Source organism: Centruroides vittatus, unplaced genomic scaffold (assembly GCF_030686945.1).
Source record: "Centruroides vittatus isolate TY-2023 unplaced genomic scaffold, ASM3068694v2 scaffold_324, whole genome shotgun sequence".
Taxonomy (NCBI): Eukaryota; Metazoa; Arthropoda; class Arachnida; order Scorpiones; family Buthidae; genus Centruroides; species Centruroides vittatus.
The window spans coordinates 1139335-1160513 of record NW_027122701.1 but is presented as its reverse complement, the minus strand read 5'-3'; the positions used below and the strand labels follow the sequence as shown (position 1 = coordinate 1160513).

Genomic DNA, 21179 nt, shown 5'->3' with positions numbered 1-21179 from the left:
TGTTGAGTCAAATTAGTCTAGAATCAGTTAATTTTATGGAAGAAAACCTTTCAAATAGCCGTAGCCCCTAAACTGCACACATGCCAGGCTGTGATTGGCTCATGTATTTAAGTGACTCATACAACACGGAATTCATATAACACGGAACATATCTACCGTGTTATAGGGGTCTACTTTATACAGTATATATACAGTCAAACCTGTTTTTATGCGGGGGATAGGGACCGCATAAAAGAAAACGCATAAAAAAAATCGCGCGACGAGGCTATAAAAAATAGTTTTGGCAACACAATTAAAAAAATATTTTTTTATGTGGTGAATAGGGACCGCATAAAAAAAGTCTCACGTGGAAAATAACTTGAAACCGTACGAAATAACTAGGAATTGCTTTTTTAACTCCTTGGGCTTTTTTCTGCAACACCTAATGGGGAAAAAAATCCTCTAAGAATTTTAATTTTTATATTAATTAATTATTTCCACTTAAATACGAATCTAACATTAAAAAGTTAAAAATAATCGTTAAATAATGATTTTATTTGATAAATATAGCTGCAGGAAGTGTTATTTCATTTAACAAGGCATGAAATTTCACACCTGCAGTCTAAAGCTGGAGGGGAGCTAACTTACTGCATCTGTTCAAATATAACATAATATTTATGGTTTTTATGCTATTAAAATAAGAGGGGACTGAAATAAACGTATGAGAAAAAAATTTTACTGAATAAAAAATGAAAAAACCTGCTGATGTCATAGAAAACAACCAATAGAGTTTTTAAAAATTTTACAGGAGTCAATTATGTTCCAATTTGATTGAAATTTTCATATACCGCACAAAACAAATCGCACAAATAAAAATCGCACAGAAAAAGACCGCACAAAAACAGGTTTGACTGTAATAGAATATTTCTCTCTCTGTTCTTGGTTTTTGCCCAATCTGTACCAAATTTTTTATACTTACTCTCTGGGGCTCCAAGGAAAATATAGACTTCTGTGAAATCTGAATGCCTCACTCTCCTCCTAATTTGAGCTCCTTGATACTTTGTGATAAACATAACAATGGTAGGTTAAAATAACCAAACTTGTAATATAATTTTCATTTTAATGTTTATCCTTCTTTTTGGCTGGGCAATGCCACATTTATCTGCTGGTTTACTAATAAAAACAAATAATTAAGAACTCTGATAAAAGTATAAATTTTTAAAGTACCTTTATAATTTTAAAATACTCAAAACTAATTTAATTATTCCTTAAAAGTCGTGGAACATTGTCAATTAGTTTTATGTTCAAATCCAGATAAAGATTTTATTGTTCCATTAAAAGCTGTATTCGTAAAACTGCAAAATGAAGAATGCATTTGTAATTGTGGAACTGGAACTGTCGATGTGGGACTGTTTCTAGTAGTTTTGAGCCTGAAGTGGTTCTGACCAGAACTACCCATCTCTAACTTTGGAGCATTCAAAATTAGAATCATTGAAAGTAGAAGGTACCACTGCATATTTGTTCTTTATTGGATACCTATTTGAATTTTGAAAAAATTTGATGAGATTTGATTTCATTATTCTAGTTTTATTAAATTATGGATCATTTATTTACTGTACTGTCTGTTAGTGATAAAACAACTATTATACATAATGGAAAACTAGAGGATTTGCACGTGACTTGTTTTGTCCATATTCTACAAAACTGTACTTATTATTCAATGTTACCACCAAATTATATTGAAAATCCTACAATTATTTTTCTTGTCAGATCTGATATCAATCATATACAAATTATGCATATATCAATGATCATTGGATTTGCTCTTATTACAACTTATTATTGCTCTCTTATTATCTATGCTCTTATTACACAAAACATATTTATATATACAATTCTGTAAATTATGGTAAAATATCTGTGGAATTCAAAGTATTCTTATGGAGATTGTATTCTCATATTAATACTGACATCTCAGAACTTTTCAAGGGTACAGCAACTATGAAATAAAATCGACTGCAGTGTATATGTAATCACTTTTGCTGTCTCCTTAGCATTTGGTGTCAAACCTGATATAATTTGATAAGATCATAGATAAATGCATTTTCATTTGTTGAAAATATTTAATTTGTCTAAATGAGCAATTATTTATTGTGACATTGCCACAATGTCAGGCTGCAATTTTTAATCATATTTTTAATTTATTTCATTTAAAATATATGCTCTCTACCTCAGATTAGTGGTTTGCCCTTGTACATCATACTTTTCTTTTAACAAATATAGATGATTGGCACAGCTCTAAACTGCTTTCGGGGGAAAATTTTTGAATTGAAATAACATGACTTCCAGTTTGCATTGGAAGTTTTGTATATAGTTAACTGGAACCTTCTGCTGCTAATCTTTTTGATCTTGGCTTTCATCTATCTAACTCCATTCTTGAGATTAAAGAAAAATAGACAGACTGGCAACAGTAGGAATTTATAGATCTGCAAGTTTTCAAATTGCAACCCAATTAGAGCATTTTCCACAGATACCATTTAAAGATGTTGGAAAAATTAAATACTTGCCACTTTCTCCAAATAATAATTTGAAATATATTTAAAGAATTATTTTAAAATATATCTTTATATTTATTTGTCCACTATGAAAGAATCTTTATGTGACATTTTTCATCTTATTGCCTTCCACATATACATTAGTTCTCTCATCTATAATGTACAGTATTTATCTGTTTATAAAGCGTGAAATGTAAAACCCAGTGGTATCTCCAAAAACATACCTGTAAACCTTACAGGTACAGAAACTGTCATCAAGCATGTGTAGGCATCAATCTTTTTTCAAATTATTACCGTTTTATCGTAGATGTACAAAAAATACAATAAAGTATGAAACCTTCATTCAATGACTACATTTTACATTCATAATTATTTCAGTGTGGAAAGTTGTGCTATTAGGGATGTCAAGTAATTGTTCCAACATCAAAAGCTGTAATAGTGTCAAGAATTTTCATTATATACAGTTTGGTATCGGTGCCAATGTCACTTTTAATAAAACAATATTTTGATTTTCAAATGCACACTTTGTGGTGCATTACAGATTTATTTCATTACTTAGTATTTGATAGTTTATTTCCATTGTAAACAGTTTGAAGGAATTGTTATCATATTATTTACACTTTAAAGCAACAGTGAAAGGAATTGTGATGTAAAGTACTTAATTTTAGTAGCTTAGGAAACCGACTATAATTACGGTCGGTGAAACTTCCGTTAACCTAACGGGTACTTTACGCGGATTCGAGATTAGTTTGCCAGGCCTGGGCTTTTAAGCGTGCACCGAAAAATTAGTAATAATAACAATAAATATCAAGTCAGATCAAAAGTTCAAATATATTTAATTAGCAACTAGAATGTACTACGTACAAATGTCAATAATTCAAACAAAATTTATTAACGAAAATCAACAAGTCAACCCGACAATAAACTTAGCTACTTAGCTTAACTTAATAGTAATTCCCCTTTGAAATTCGACAAATCAAATACTTAGAAACTATGAACAAAATCTCTTACTAATTAAATGTCTATCCGTCACCTCACTATACGAAGAAAACTATTTCCTCAATCCTTTCGATATCGTCAAATCGTCAATCGAACTCCTCTTTAACACCTTGGATCGTCCAATTATCAATCTGGACTTCTATCAGAAAATACTTCGCTTTCGAATCTACCTCGCTCTCACAGTCGCCTCGATTTGGAAATCACCTCTGTTTGGAAATCACCTCTCCTTCTTTGGTTAACGTACGGGTTTTATACTGTGAGGTGACGTCACACTTGAGCTGGGTTACTCCTCTTATTTACATACTTAGTTGCTAACATTAACTTTCTGTTCTGGCAGCTTTAAGTTTCCGACAAAGCTTATAAACCGTTTACAAAATATTTATCATAATTTTCTGGGATGTTTAAGACGGTTTATCAAGTATTTCTCTACTAGTGATTGTGGGGACTCCCCCTCCATTTTTTTTTCTGCGGACTGTTACTTCCGCCGGGCAGCGCAAGTGCGCAAGATTTTTTCCTACGGCGCTTATTTCTCCGTGAGTTGTTTTATCTTCATTTTTCATTACTAACAAGAGAGTGGTGGGGAACCTTCGTCCTAAATAAACAAACCCCAAACAAAAGATAATAAAACGGAAATAATAATAAAATAAAAATAACGTTCGGACTCAGTTCCTTACAGTGATCTGTAATGAATGCACTGCCAAGTGTGCATTTGAAAACTAAATATTGTAAACCAAAGTGACATTAGCACCAATACCAAAACTGTATATAGTGAAAATTCTTGACATCACTATTACATCTGTTGGTGTCGGAATGATTTCTTGACATCTCCGATATCACAACTTTCCATACCGAAATAATTATGGATGTAAAATTTAGTCATTGAATGACGGTTTCATACTTTATTGTGTTTCATGTACATCTAATAATAATGGTAATAATTTGAAAACAATTGATCTATGCATGCTTGACAGCAGTATCTGTATTTGTAAAGTTTACAGGTATGTTTTTGGAAATTAAATATACTGTAACAGTATAATGGAGTACATCTTGTAGTGCCACTTTTAAAGATAAATCATCTGCATACAAATAACTTTTTTAATATTTTCTTTTTAAATTTAGACTGGGTTCATAAAACGTTTTTATTGTCAGCCCCTTCAAGGATTCCTCAAACTTTTATTGAATTCGCCCTCTTCTTTTTTGCTAATATAGTTAATAATATATATATTTTCTACATTTTATTTAATTGAGGCAATTTATGCCTTCTAATTTTTATTTGTTCATATATCTTCTATTAATGGAATCTCAATATGTTTGTATAGCTAACATTTTAGCATATAACTGTATTATTAATACTGTAATTAAAAATATTATTTTAATTTAGGAGTGCCCATCAGCGGTTTAAGAGAGATTAATATTCTTCTTAATTTAAATCATGAAAATATTGTTAATTTGAAAGATGTTGTAGTTGGAAAAAGTTTGGAAAGGTAATTTTTAATGTAATATCAAATTTTATTTATAATGAACTAAAGCTAACAAATAAATTTTTATTAGCATTTTTCTTGTAATGGAATATTGTGAACAAGATCTTGCTAGTCTTTTAGATAACATGCAAAGTCCTTTTTCTGAATCACAGGTTATTTTTGAGTTTTATTTATTTTTTAGTGTTATTATTCCGGTATTTAAATATTTACATTCTAAAAGTGTTCACGAAATTGCTTTTAGGTTAAATGCATCATGTTGCAGTTATTTTCTGGACTACAGTATTTGCATAAAAATTTCATTGTTCATAGGTAACATATAATTTTATAATTTTTATATTCTTAATTATAAATATTGGCATTTAATTGATTATAAAAATTTTTTGAATAATTTTAGAGATTTGAAAGTTTCCAATTTACTTCTGACTGATAAGGGGTGCTTAAAAATTGGTAAGATAGAAGATATTTTTTAATAAAAAAAAAACAACCCCTCTAAGCTACCTAAATGCATTAAGTTCTGTTTATTAGCTGATTTTGGTCTGGCCAGAAAATATGGACTTCCTGTAAAACCAATGACTCCTAAAGTAGTTACATTATGGTAAAATTATTTTTTCAATTTAAAATATTTAAAAAATTTTAATAATTATTTAAAAACTGTGTTCAATTTTTTTGTTAGGTATAGAGCTCCTGAACTGCTACTACAGTCTAAAACTCAAACCACAGCTATAGATATGTGGTAAGTATATAAGAACTAAAATAAGTAATTATATCTTCAAATTTGAAAACTGGAGTATTGTTTTAAATTTATAAAGTAATAATTAACTAAGAAAGTACAATATTTTAAAATGATTTTATATTCTATATGTGATTTTGTTTATAATTTTTTTTATATACAATGAGATGCAGTATGTTAATGATATGCATCATGTTTGAAAAGAAAAAGTTGTAAAACAGTATACAAGCTTTTATCACTATGGGCTTTTATTCTCTGGACTTTTGTCATTTGAGTTTGTCTTGGAATCAGTTTATTCCTATTATTATTCATGGAACCATTTATTAGTATTTATATTAAATTTAAAATTTATTTAAATGAGTAATTATAAATATACACAGCCTATTTTAGTGTTTTATTTATTTATGTAATAATAAATTTAATAAAATTATTTATTATGAGCATAAGTGAATATTAATAAAATTTCAATATTAGTTTCTTTTATTTTAATTTCAGGGCAGCTGGTTGTATTTTGGGAGAATTACTATTACATAAACCACTTCTACCAGGGAGATCAGAAATTCATCAGTTAGAACTTATTGTTGATTTGTTAGGAACTCCAAATGATAGTATTTGGCCTGTAAGCTTAACAAATTTTATTTATTTTAGTTTCATTGATTAGTAATCCTATATATTTTTTGTGTTCATTTTCAACTGATTAGATTTTAATTTTGTTTATATTTATTTATCTTGTCTAAAGAATAAATTACTTGTTAAAAATAAATATTCAGATAGTTGGATGGCCAAGGTGGTTAAGCTGTCAGACTACTACTATGGAGTCCTGGGACAAAAGAATTTTTTATGGGCAGTCTGTCTCAGATACGTCAAACTTTGTCCCTCACTACTTGGTCACCCTCATTGTTGTCCTGGCTGAACCCACAATGGATATGATTAAAAAAGCCCTCTTAGTGCCCATTGGGTAAAAAGAATTAAAAAGGAATAGCAATTTGAATTTACATTTAATTATAAATTCTCATTTATCTTAACTTTAATCATCTGTAAAATGATAAAGGATGTGTGTGAGAATTCTTTAGTTAACAGATTTTTTAAATTTTATTTAGTTTTTGAACCATTATTTCATGAATTGGTTAATCAGAAAATTTTATTTATATACATTTTTTAACATATCCAATAGCTTCAAAACATTATTCAGAAATTACAATCCTTACAGTTTCCATACATTCTACTGCCTTGACATAACTGTCTTCACCTTGGTTCTACATAGCACTAAATACTAAGTGAATTGTAGCCTACTCAGTTAATCCAACAATAAATGATGATGTAAAATTTAATGTTTTTATCATTATAACATAAAAATAAAAAAGAATAAATGTAAGGAGAGGATTTTGACAAATGATTATACATGATTATTAATGATTATGATGACAATGATTATTAATACAGTTGGGATACATTCTGCTTAATTGGGACACATTGGACTTGACTAATTTGTCCTAATAAAGGAAATTTTAAGGGAACAGACAAAATCTAAGATAAAAAAATGAGCAATGAAGATAAAAATCATTCATTGAAAAAAATAATTAATATTTAGTGTGAACAAGTATGTAAACTGTCCTTTGGGACTTTTCTATTTATTTGTTAATTCAAAATAAATAAATAAATTCAATTTCAAAAATAACACATTAAAATATAATAATTAAACAAAAAAAGAATAATTATTTTTGCAGAAATTTATCAAGTGTATCTTGACACATTTCATCTTGGATGGTGTGGTAAAACAGCTGTTTCATCTGCATTGTAAAGTTGATCAGAATTAAATTTCTGTAGGAATTCAGGCAACTTAGTTGATTTTCACTCTTTGGTGCTTGTAATGTCCACTGTTTTTCACTGTGTGCCCTCTTAAATTTTATTCATGTCTAGTTTCTAGTTTTTCATCTCAATAACCACCCATCTGTAGCTTTGAAATTTGCATGACCCATTTTTATAGCTATCTGTTCTGATTTGGTTTTTAACATCAGCCCATTACCATGTGCTCCTTTTTGCTGTTTATGCTGCCCCAATAAAGCAGCAGGATGTCCCAAATAAGCAAAGTAAATTTGTCTTATATTATCTCTTTTGTTTCCATCTTTCAATATGTGTCCCAAATAAACAGCAGTCCCAATTAACCAAAACATATTGTATTGATTTAAATAAAAAGCATTTTAGAAATATAAAATGTTTAAAGTTACATAATTGTATTACAATGGAAAGAACAGAATATGAATATTTCCACTATTACTGTATAATTTCCAGTATCTTTTACCTCTCTGCTGAACACACAAAAAAAAAAATGTATTAAATAGATATTGCTCAAGTACAAATTTATAAATAATTAAGAGAACTCCATGAATATTTTCAAAGTTATGAAAATTGATCTCTTCTCTTTCAAGATATTCAAATAAAAACTGAAAAAGAGCAGTCATCAATACCTAAATGGCATCATCCTTGTAAAGCATCAATATATATTTTGAACAGATGTTTTGTATAAATATTAAATAGAGAATCTTCACTGTCTGTGACTTATTGATTGTATAATTTTGCATTTAAAATGACATTATCACCAAAACACTTGACTTTTAAAGTCTCAAAATCAAACCTCTGTGTAAGCTTTGCTATGTACGTAATTCTTATTGTTTGAAGATCTTCAGTTTAGTTCCATATTGGTTGTAGCCAATTTGAGAGACAAAACAAATGAAGGTATTAAATTGAGGTTTGACTGTAGATCTCTGCAGTAGATGTGTTAAAGGTAAAGTATTCATAAACTGAATAAATAAAATTTGTTTAAAACTAGTTTTTTTTGTTTTTGACAGAATATTCTCATGAAGAACAAACTCAGTATCATTGATTGCCTATTTCATTTAATTGATGTTATTTTCATAATTATCCAATAGTTTCATTTTAATATTTCTACTTATTGTAAAAATATATTATTGATTAATTATTTAATAAAATAAAAAATAATGTCCTTGGTCAAACTACTTCAACTTCTATGTATTAGATACTGGTCATGTATCATTTCCCATCTGTCATTAATTCTGATAGATTAATATATTAAGAACATTATAAAGTCAGTTTTAGTGGCTTAATTTAAAAAAACTAAATAAATTTTAAATAAAAAAAACACTATTTCCATATTCATCTTTTTGAATATTTGTATCAAATAATACATGATTAGTATATTTAGTTACTTTTGGAGAAATTAATGCTTGTTGAAATAATTGTTACTCCAGTTAAATAGTTATACAGTAGAGCGTCGGTTAACCGAAAGCTTTCCAGTCAGACTGTCGTACCGAATTGAACGTTTTTGATAGTAGATTCATTTCTAAAGTATAATTTTTTTGTTTTTATATTTTTCAATATATTTTTTTGTTTGTACAAAATAAATAAATTATTTTTAACAATACAATAGCAACGATTATTATTATAAAAATTTTTGTTTGGCTTAAAATCGATGAAAATTCAATGCAAAGCAACATGCAAACATGCAGCGGAGAAAAATTTCAACATGGGATAGGTGAATATATTTTTTCATACATAATCAGTTATCCAAACAACCCCAGTCCCCAATTGATTCGGATAAACAATGCTCTACTGTAGGTGATATTTTCAAGCAATTTTCCATCATTACTTAAAACTTAAAATAATATAACTTCTCATACCAAAGCAAGAAATATAACTAACTATATCTCGTAGTTTGGTATTTTAACAAATAATTAAGATAAAATTAAATTAATGTTTAGTTTAAAACTTATAATAAAGTTATGGTTATTTAATTTTTTTATATTATAAAAACTGTATTTAGAAATATATATATATACAGTCAAACCTGTTTTTATGCGCTCTTTTTATGTGCGATTTTTATTTGTGCAATTTTTTTAATGCGAATTTTTAATTTGTGCGGTATAGTTGGCGACTAGTCTCGTGCGATTCGTCATGTCTTACGTTGACTTATTATGGCTAAATAAACTTATTATAGCATAAATGCACTTATTATAGTATTATTATTGCATGAATATGCGAAAAATGAAATAATTTACTTTTTAAGTCAACAAAACACCACCTGGACAAAAATATGTAAAACAGACAATAGACCAGACGATGCAGTCAAGTGCTGACATCTGTTGTCGATAAATTCTATTTCGTACGGTTTTGAGTTATTTTCTATGTGAGACTTTTTTTATGCAGTCCCTGTTGACCGCATAAAAAAAATATTTTTTAATTGTGTTGCGAAAACTATTTTTTACAGCCATTCGTGAAGTTTCGTGCGATTTTTTTTAATGCGTCTTTTTTAATGCGGTCCCTATCCCCCCATAAAAACAGGTTTGACTGTATATATATATATTTATTATTTATTTATTTATTTATTATTAAATATTTTCTATTTTGCAGGGATATTCCAAATTACCAATTTTAGAAAATTTTTCTCTCAAACAGCAGCCGTAAGTTTGAATTCAAGTAATTTTTATTATAAAATTTTATTTAAAAGTATAAATTATAAACAAAATAAACTTTTTGAATTATTCAGATATAACAACATAAAACATATATTTCCTTGGTTATCTTCGTCTGGAATTCGTTTATTAAATCTTTTATTTATGTATGATCCAAATAAAAGGTAATTCTAACATTTAGTTACTTTTGTATATTATTCATTCATTTGTTTATTCCAGATAAAGTTTCATTATTATAATTTTTAAATATTTGCAAAAATAAATATTCTAGTTTAATAATGATTATTTTATATAAACTTTTAGATTTAAATATTTCTAAAGATAATGTAAGAAATCTTGGATATAAAAATAGATTAGATGATATTTTACATATTTTCCATATAAAATATATGCTAAATAAAACATAATGAATGCATTGAAGTTTTTATTTATATATTTATGTAGATTAAAATCTCTTGATATAGACTGAGTTAAATCAATCACTATGTAAAAAGATCACTATATGCCTAAAGAATGACAAAAACCAACAAAAATTGTAGTTTGCTATATCAAGAGTCTACTGTATTTAATTTTTAAAATATAGTTTAGTTTGAATCCTAGAACTTGTTTTTGTTTTCTTTTAATTCATTTCAATCATATAGTGCAGTGATTCTCAAACTTTTTCGATCCACCGTCCCCTTTGTTCCATAAAGTTATACCCAACGCCCCCCGTGTGAGAAAGGATTGGAAATATTCTTAGGAAAACTTTTCTATGAATCTCACACTTTGTGCCCTTACCGTACATTGCTCTTGACATCTGGAAACCATTAAATGCAATGTTTCCTCTTATTCGTTTGACAGAGGAAAGGGAACTTTTACCTTTGATCACCGTTCAGTACCCTGCCTCCAGCGCCCCCTAGATTTACTCACCGCCCACAAGGGGGCGTTATCGCCCACTTTGAGAAATGCTGATATAGTGTATTAATTAAGAGGTTTGCACAGATGTTCCTCAGTTATTCAATAACATTTCACCTTTGAAATTACTTCATTATTTTTCTTTTTGGGCTTTAATTTGAAAAAATTGTAGACCTATAAATTCCCACTGTCATCCATCTGTCTGTCTTTCTTGAGAATGGATTTAGATAGATGAAAGACGAGACCAGATATGGAAACCTTAGGAGAAGGAGGCCCTGATTAACTATATACAATGATATGGTGCAAACAGATGTCATGTTACTTCAATTCAAAAGTTTCCCCTGAAAGATGTTAGATAGATGACCAGCACAACTCTATTGTTAAAGAAAAAGTATGGTGTACACGGGGCAAGCCACAACAAGCCACAACTAATTTGAAGTGGAGAGCATATAATTGCTTGTATCTTCCTTCTTTTAATATTTAATTTAAAAAGAACCAACAAAAGCTTTGGAGAGCATATATTTTAAATTAAAAAAAATTAAAAATATGCAGCCTGGCATTGTGATGTCACAATAAATAATTGCTCTTTTGCATAAGAGTTCTTAACATTTTTAATCTGATAGAACAAATATTTTATATTGCAGAAAAATCTGTAAGATATTAAAATATAAACAGAATATCTTTCTATTTTCAGAATTCTGATATTGGAATCCTAATATGAAACAGGAACAAATGACATGGGATTACTTTAAAATGAAATATTCGAAACTAATCTGTGTTAAAGGAGTCATAATTATTTTTATCTGTTATATAATGAACATTTAACATTATTCCAGTTTATAATAATCGTTTTTACATCTCAGATATTGTTTTAAAAGTTCCAGTTTATAGAGTTCTTTTTTTTTTTAATTTTAAACTTATATTTTTTCAAAAGCATAAGCTTGGTTCAAAAGTTTGTAAGCATGTGCAGTTGTTCTGTTTGAATCATCAAAATATTAATGTCCAATATAAAGGATCTCAAGATGGGATGATTAAATCCTGAAAAGTACTTAATTGTATTAAATAATTGTAACTCCTTTAATAGTTTCAAGTATTTCTTTCTAAAGTCAGAATCTTAATTATAAATAGATTTTCTGGAAGAGGTGTTAAGAAGGATCCTTTTTTTCTTACTTTATAAAAAAAAAAGGTCTGTTTCTCTGATTCGACAGAACTTAAATCTTAGTCTTTGTACTTGCAATTAGTGATTAAGGGCCAGATTTATATACTTTTAAATTAAAATATATGCACATACATTTGCATGTTAAAAGTGCCAATAATATACATTAAAATTTGTAGGTTGAAATGCATATACAGTATGTACTTCACTTCTGTCTGACAGCAAATCTTACAGATGTCTATTACATTAAACTTTTTAGGTAGAACTGGATAAACATGTGACAATAGTTGACACAAAGGATTTGAAAATTATGACGTCGTAAAACATATATAAAAATAATGTTTCGTGTAGATGTTCCAACAAGTCACTTATAAATAAATTTTATTGAATGTATAATTTTTGTAACTTTCTAAGCTATCTTATCAATCCTTATGGAATTTTATATACAATTTTTTTACAGGATGTTTGAAGATGATTGGGTTAGCCTAGTTTCCTTCTTCATATAGTTACATCACCAGTTTAAAGTAGTCATGTATTTTTGTTTATAGCCCTATACAAATAAACACTTGTTCAAATCAGTTCAAATTGTTTCATTTAACATTAGTTTCCAAGAACCTATTAACAAGGTTAAGTGAAATTTGCTGTAGAGTATATCTTCTATATTATTACCTATTACTGTTATTATATCTGATAAATATTTTTAAGCTATGTAATATTTTAGTAAGTTTAATATAAAATATGTTTGATTTTAATTAAATATTTTAAAACTATAATTTAAATTTAAACTTTAAATTTAGTATGAATATGCCAAAGTATTCTGAAATTTTGTTATAGTCACATTAAATTCCATTTGTTTAATCTAATGATGCAATAGTTATTAAAAATATTTGTATATTTTTCAATATTATAATTTGAATTTTTCTTGTAGCAATAACTTACTCTAATTTTAGAATGATTTTGTTAGAATACGAATTAAATTAAATTAGAGTTAGAAAAGCTCTGTAGTACTTCCTGACCTGAGTCAGTCACCAGGGGATAAAAATGTAAAATAATTCCTACATACAATTTAAAAACCATTGAACTGAACATCTTGAATGTTTTAAAGCAAACAAGATATTCAGTTTCCATTAGAATGGTTTCTACATATCCAGGGTTTTCAAAAAAGGATTTCAAATTAATGTAATTGTGTTAATTATTATTTTAGAATGTTATAATGTACATTAAAACATTGGAAAACTGTCCAAGTTTCAATTTGCCCATTACAATTATTCAATGTGTGCATCTCATGTCACCCAGTATACATCCAACTAACACTCAAATTCTTCCTATGCTTGCTACAACATATTTTCTGTTACTCCTCTCATAGCAGCCACAGTTCTACAACTCCTGCAGAATACTCATGTTGCACAATGATGAGTGATTCTGACTTTGTGAACTGCAGAACATAAAACACCTTTTTTATTATGGAATTACCATTTTGTTTACAATGCTTCTTACAGGCAGTAGACAACAAGATGTTTGAATGTAGTTGGGAGATGAAACTCAGTTACTCTATAGATTGGTGTGTATTGTATTCTACTCAGATAATAATCACAGTAATTTAAAATGGTAGCATTCATTTTGAAAGACCCTGGATCATTCAATCCAAAAAAAGAGGACAGTGATAGAAATCTGGTGATAATTTTTTGACAAGTGTAATAAATACATGTCACATTTACTTCATTAATTTTTATTTTATCACATTATTTTCATCAATAAGGTGATACTTGTATAAACTTGTAATATTTTTTTTTTTTTTTTTTGGTTCATATATCTAGTTTTTATGTTCATTAGAAAGAAAATAAAATTTATGACAATATAAAATTTTACATTTTATTTGAATTATAGATCAACTGCAGAAGATTGCCTTCAGAGTTCTTATTTCAAGGAACAACCATTACGTATGTAAAAAGAATTATACAGTGTATATATGTTTTTTTAAATATAAATTTTAATTTTGAAATTGTTCAATTAATGTTTGTTTGCTTTAAAGCATGTGAACCACAATTGATGCCATCTTTCCCTCAGCATCGTAATTTGAAAAAGAAACCAGTTAATACTGTAGAAGATAGGTAGGATTTTTTCACTTACAATAATTTCTCAGAGTTGACTACAGTAATATTAATAATTCTCATTTTCCTTTCAGGAAAACAACAACAGATAATTTGCATAATGTATCCATCAATTTACCAGGTCTCTCTGATATGTAATATAAGTATACAAATCATTTTGTAAATGCTCAATCATTTTTAAATCATTTAAAATGTATTATTCACTTCTTTTCTTTCGACAAATTATTGTATATAATAAAATTATACTAATTATCAATAGTGTCAGTAGTTATCTAATTATAAATAACATTTTAAATGGAGTATTTAATCAAACAGCTTCAGTTTTATGAATTTATTATAAAGTTTCACCTACAAGAGCTTTAAAAATGTTTGAAAAATTTTTTAATAATTCAGCCTTTTTTTTTAAATAAGGTTTATCAGGAAATACAAACATTAATAGTTCCATAATGAAACTTTTTTCACAAGAAAAGTAATTACAGATTAAACAGTCAAAAAATTTTATCTATTCTCTTTATCATTGATATTGCTACACCAAAATATAGCCACATTAAATTTATTTGCAATTATTTAGTCTTAAGACAAAGGTTTTTATAAATGTGTAAAATAACAGCAGATCCTTAATCTGGATTGTCAGGAACAAAATTTATCTATTGACATTTAATATCTACAAATACAAATTGCAATGCATTATTTGAATAAATTTCTTTGTAATTTTCTTAATAACAAATTGAAACTTTTATAATAAAAAAAAACTTAAGTTAATTTCATATTTCAGTTAATTTTATTCATTCATGATAACAGTAAGTCATGATGAATGGCTGAGATGGTTAAGGCATCAGCTTACTGCTCTAGGGATCTGGGACTGAATTCAATTTGTCAAACCCAAGGGATTTTTTGTGGGTGATCTGGATAAGTTGGATCCTGTCCTCACTACCTTGTGGGCCTGACAGAATCTATGAAATACATGGAAAAAAGCCCTGTTTGAGTTCACAAGGTGGAAAGAGAAAAATGAAAAACTGTTTTCTATTACACTTCTATTAAGATGTAATTATAAAATAAGTGAAATGAAAAACACAATACCGTAAGGGTCTCCTGAACTTTGTGTGATAAAACAGAAATATTTACCTAACAACAAATATTGTTTTCTTCACTACTATATAGATACTGGTACATTATATACTAGACTCTTAACAACCTTTATGTCACCAGTAAAATATTTAATTATAAACAAACGTTTTCGACCGTAAAACTTCCAGTCTTCATCAGGTTAAAAGTTCTGAGAATCGAATAACCGTTGTGTTCGCAGTTTTAAAAATATTTTTTAACCTGATGAAGACTGGAAGTTTTAGTTGAAAACGTTTATTTATAATTAAATATTTTACTGGTGACATAAAGGTTGTTAAGAGTCTAGTAACAATTATTGTTTTATCATATCACTTTTTTCTGTTTTATTTTTATCCAATAATAATAAAGCAAATTAATGTTAAAATAAACTAAAAAAAAATTAAAATGATTTTAAGGTGTCATTGCAGAATAGTATTAGACAAATTCCCAGTTAAAAAAACAATACCATTGGTATATTTGGGCCAGAATGTGCTGGAACACTGTTCTTATAGTAAGTTTTAGAACCAGAAAACTTTGTATTGATACTATGTAGATACACAGTAGATAATTGTAAATACAGAAAAAAATAAGTGAAATTTAGATATATGATTTTGAAAAATTGAAAAGTTTTTAGACTATAGGTTATCAAGTTGTCTACATATGTGTGAATAAGTAGTAATTTTATTATAAAAAATGTAACTAATTTTATATTTTGATGATGCCATTTTTTACTTCAAATGACTTTCTTGGCTTTAGACCTTAGACATCATATTAGGATACGCAGTTGTTTATTACTTTTTTTTCAGATGCAAGTATCTCCTGCTGAATCTAAGATCTGTTTCCATATCCTTGTGCTTTGTTAAGCATCTTGCAGAACATGCTGCAGCATGGCAATTTTGTATGCTTGCTACATCTTTTGCTTTTATTTGTAAGAAGCTCAAATAATTTTGTATGACAGATCTCCCACAGTTTTTGGCATATTTAGTTCACTCTTCTTTAAACAGCCCCTTGCTGTGACAAGTTGGTGCATGAAACATCATCCAATTTGTCAATTTTTACTCTAAATTTAATTCCAACATTAATAAGTACTGTACCTATGGTTGTAAAACTTAATATTCAAGTGTTTTGTGAACTTTTTCAGAGAAAACTGTATGGAGGGAGAAACCCCACATACTTAGAACACCGGATTTCCCTGTCTTACAAGAATGCTCAACCTAATGAGAAAACAAATATTCTAAACAAAGTTCATAAATTTAAATTTTTATTTAAATAATTTACCTGATTAGCTTACATCAAGTTGTTTGTCATAATCTCAATGTTCACTTCACATGATTGGGAAATATACCAGCACTACTTGTTAATATGGCAAATATATTTGTTCATACCTGCCGATAGTTCTTTTGTCCTTCTACAAAAAATAATGTACTTAGCATTTAAAACAGTTTGCCATCCACTGAGTCTCTTCATCAATATAACCTACAATCTTATGCAAAATCTATTGTATCATCCATGTTGTATGTCTAATCAGGAGATATGTTCAAGTGAATGCTATTTACAAATAGTGTAGTATATAAATATTCTTGATGACAAAGTTTCACTTTACAGTCATCAAGTATAAACAGGCAAATCAACAGCTTTAACAGTGGTCAGTCTGTGCTAAAACGGCCCCATGGAATATTTGTGTGTGATATTGATAAATGACTTTGAAATATTTGACTTTTTTTTTTTTTTTTTTTTTTGGATGTTTCTTCAAGTGTGACTCAGGTGAGATCTATTGCTTTATATGTTAGATCCCTGAGAGCCTGTTATGTATACTCTAAACCAGTTTAATCAATATGAGCAAATTATTTATTGTGACATCATCATAATGCAGGGCTGTAATTTTTAATCATATTTTTTAATTGATTTAATTTAAAATATATGCTCTCCACCTCGAATTAGTAATCCCCTGTATATCGTATGTTTTCTGTTAGCGATACTGTTGTGTCAGCCATCTGTCTAACTCTGTGGTTTTTAACTGGTGTTCTGCAAACCTACCTAAAGTGTTCCACGAAAGAAAAGATTTTAAAGTTTTTGTTCAAATTTATTCCCATTACTATATTCTTAGATAATTCCATGTTTCTATTTTATTAAAGTTTATTAGTTTATTGCTTCATTGTTTCCTGAGAATAGTAAACGTGGAATTGCTTATCGATTTTTGAATGTATTGATGCTAATGCTCCGTGTAATAAAAAAAGTATATGAATGGTGTTCCATGGCCTCAGAAAGGTTGAGAATCACTGGTCTAACTCCTTTCAGAGGAAAGTTTTGAATTGAAATAATATGACTTCCGGTGCAAACTGGAAGTCACATTATAATACGAACTTCCAGTTTGCACTAGATATTCGTATATAGTTAATTGGGGGGCTCCTGCCCCTAATATCTTTGTTCTTGACTTCAAACTCCATTCTCGACATTAAAGGAGGACAGAGAGAGAGAGAAAGATAGATGACAGTGAAAATTTAAAGCTCTACAATTTTTCAAATAGCCCAAAATCATTCATTCATTCATTGTACCAAGAGCATTGTCACTTCTGTCATGCCTTTAACACAAAGTATGTTGTCGTTAAATGGGATTTACTTAAGTCAACCACTCAGACCAGATGCATCCCCATTAAAAACAAGCAAACTTTCATATTTATAACTAATTTGTTTCTTTTTTTCATTTTTATATAACCATCTTTATATTCTTCCTTTTTCATTTTATATTATCTATATTGTATTATTTTAACTAAACTGAACTGTTCATTTCTGCCGAGGAATGTCTATTCACTTATGTGATATTTTTCTTTTTATGGTGTACAGTATTCTCTTTTAAGCATACATTATGACTGCAAGTATGACCTACTGTACTTAGCTGATTGAGCTGTAATTTGAAAAAGTTGTAAACCTATAAATTCCCAATGTCACCTGTCTGTCTGCACTTCCTTAATCTCGAAAATGGTGTTAGATAAATCAAAGTCAAGACTAGATATGGAAAGCTTAAGGGCAAGAGACCTCAATTAGCTATATACGAACTTCCAGTTCAAACTGGAGGTTATGTTATTTCAATTCAAAAATGTCTTTTATTTCAAAATACTTCATATAAGATAGATACAGGAAATCCTCATTAATTTGAACTCGGATAGTTCTAAATCTCATTAGTTCGTAACTGTGCTTTTGTTTCGGCCGAGGATATAGAGTTTTCATGTTGAGGAATTCGGTTAGTTCAAAATACAGCTGCTTCGTAATTCGAAGTGAAAATTCTGTCCGAACTTTGATGTGTAGGCCTAGATTAAATCATTTGTTTAGATTGAAGTGCCTCCATACTATAAGAACAATAGACCAAGAGGAACTCTAATCTGGTCAATATGGCTTTGCTTTTACAGTAATACATTTTTGGGCGTCACCTTACCCACGGACTAACCTTTTTTCTCTTATTTTGTAAAATACAGTTGGGTTTTGGGATTGCAAGATTGGGCTACGAGTAGCAGATTGAGATATTTGTACGGCTCTAGGCTACTACATTTGGGCCACTTAGAATAATTTGAGTTACATTTCAAAATATACTAATTTTCTTTACAGTAATCATTATTTTTTGATTTATCTACTATTATTATCCAATTTTAATAAAGTTTATATTATTTAAAATTTATTTTTAAAAAAACATTAACAAAAAAATAGGCAGAATTAAATATTACTTAAAAACATAGATACTACCAATTCTAAGGGGCAAAACAGGCTTTGCCCCTTAGAACTGATATCCGTATCAACTTATAAACTTTATAAAATTACAAGTAATCGGCATACAAATTTCGAGTTTTATCTTCTTGGAGTAATGGTAATGAAGATGCTTATTATGACTTTTAGAGCAGATAGAAAATATGCAATTTTGTAATAAATAACAATTATATTGGATGATGAGAATTAGTTTCTTGCATTTTTTACTATAAATGATGTGTTTTAATCGTTCAATCTAAATACTCTGTAAGTAGAAGTTAATCTGTGTTCTGGCACTCTATCTATCCTTAATTTTCTTAGAGCTGCTTTGAATCTCTGTCGAGATTTCACTAATTCCGGGGTATCCGAAGGAGCCGGTCTTCCTTTCATTCGATCCCAATCCTAAAAATAAATTTTAATCATTAATTTATATCCAGTTATAATTGACATTTGTCGACTAAATTTTTGAAATACAAGATTTGAGAAAATATTTTTAAACAATTTTTTTTGAAAATCTTTTCATATTTTCCATTTTGAAACATTTTAAAACAAAGAGAGAATTTTTTTCTGTGTGGAAAACAATAGATTTCTCATTTAATAAGGTTTTATGATACAAAATGATTACAAAATTCCTATGCAAGAATTATATTCTTATTGAATTTTGTAATTACAGCTGCACAATATGTTGAATTGATAAAAGTCTCTTTAAACCGAACAATTGCTTTAAATGGTAGACTATCTTACAGCTTATACAGGCTATAAACACTTTTATTGTTTCACTACATATGCATTTTGGTCCAGTGTTTTTCCTCCTGGTCCCTCCTCAGTGCCCAAGTTCTCCTGATGTTCCTTTACACCTGTACGGTACTTTTGCGTATCTGTTCTCCCACATATTTGTTGTTGTTACACATTTTCATCAAGTGTGTACAAGGTGTAATTTTTAATTACAAAACGTGTATAAAAAAAGAATGGAAGTCTTCCAGAGGAAAGAATTTTCACCAAGGTAACACACTGATAAAAATGTGTAACAACAACAAATATGCGGGAGAACAGATACGCAAAAGTACCGTACAGGTGTAAAGGAACATCAGGAGAACTTGGGCACTGAGGAGGGACCAGGAGGAAAAACACTGGACCGAAATGCATATGTAGTGAAACAATAAAAGTGTTTATAGCCTGTATAAGCTGTAAGATAGTCTACCGTTTAAAGCAATTGTTCGGTTTAAAGAGACTTTTATCAATTCAAGAATTATATTCTTTCTTCCAATTAGAAAATAACTATCTGAAGGACAAATTCAGTGGACTTGTAGACTGAATATTTGATTTAGTGTTGTTGTTGCAATTCAGATTGGAAATGTGTGGAAACTTGCTTTAGAGGATCTCCGCAACAATACAGAATCTTAATTCAGTATTTTCAATCTTAATTCAATTTTTATGTCTTTCCAATACTTTTGGTGGTTAAGTTGACAAAACTCTCCAGAAAAAATCAATATTTTATTGATGTAGGATATAAATCCCCTAACTGGGGTGTATAAAAAGAATTTTTTGTACTGCAGATAGGGATACAAAAAATGGATTTAAAAGGGAAGGGTCAGAATACAAATTTAAGAATTCCTCTTTCTGTTGTGGAATGTAAGATCCATTTAAACAAGGATGAAAAATACTGTGTTTAAAAAAACTTTTTAAAGAAAACAGTGGGCTATACTGACCATTTACCCCGACCTTTAAAATAACACCTTTCTCTCAAATTTCACACCAAGTCGATGTTAATCGATGTAAACTGAAATAATTTACCGCGAGTTTCTTAAATTTAATATGTTTATTTTTGCGTTTTTGAATCAAATAACAATAAAATACACATAGAAAAAGCACTTTTGGAATTCCGAGAGTATTTTACGTCGTTAGAAAGAAGACAAAATGAACAAATTGAACATATAATCGTA

The 21179-nt window shown here is 28.6% G+C and overlaps 2 protein-coding genes across 2 annotated transcripts in view; one reads left to right on the top strand and one right to left on the bottom strand.

The window, feature by feature from the left end:
* The window catches only part of LOC136988218 (cyclin-dependent kinase 10-like), a 29102-nt gene extending 14457 nt beyond the window's left edge, over positions 1–14645 (top strand). Inside the window, exons 4-15 of the mRNA XM_067286063.1 lie at positions 4915–5017; positions 5085–5166; positions 5256–5323; positions 5409–5461; positions 5540–5609; positions 5688–5747; positions 6240–6363; positions 10173–10222; positions 10309–10398; positions 14172–14224; positions 14317–14395; positions 14470–14645. Of these exons, the coding sequence (XP_067142164.1) occupies positions 4915–5017; positions 5085–5166; positions 5256–5323; positions 5409–5461; positions 5540–5609; positions 5688–5747; positions 6240–6363; positions 10173–10222; positions 10309–10398; positions 14172–14224; positions 14317–14395; positions 14470–14533 (896 nt within the window). The 3' untranslated portion in view covers positions 14534–14645. The remainder of the gene's footprint in view (positions 1–4914; positions 5018–5084; positions 5167–5255; positions 5324–5408; positions 5462–5539; positions 5610–5687; positions 5748–6239; positions 6364–10172; positions 10223–10308; positions 10399–14171; positions 14225–14316; positions 14396–14469) is intronic.
* Positions 14646–19462: 4817 nt separating this feature from the next.
* The window catches only part of LOC136988156 (uncharacterized), a 32840-nt gene continuing 31123 nt past the window's right edge, over positions 19463–21179 (bottom strand). The window contains exon 3 of the mRNA XM_067285975.1: positions 19463–19638. Within this exon, the coding sequence (XP_067142076.1) occupies positions 19480–19638 (159 nt within the window). The 3' untranslated portion in view covers positions 19463–19479. The remainder of the gene's footprint in view (positions 19639–21179) is intronic.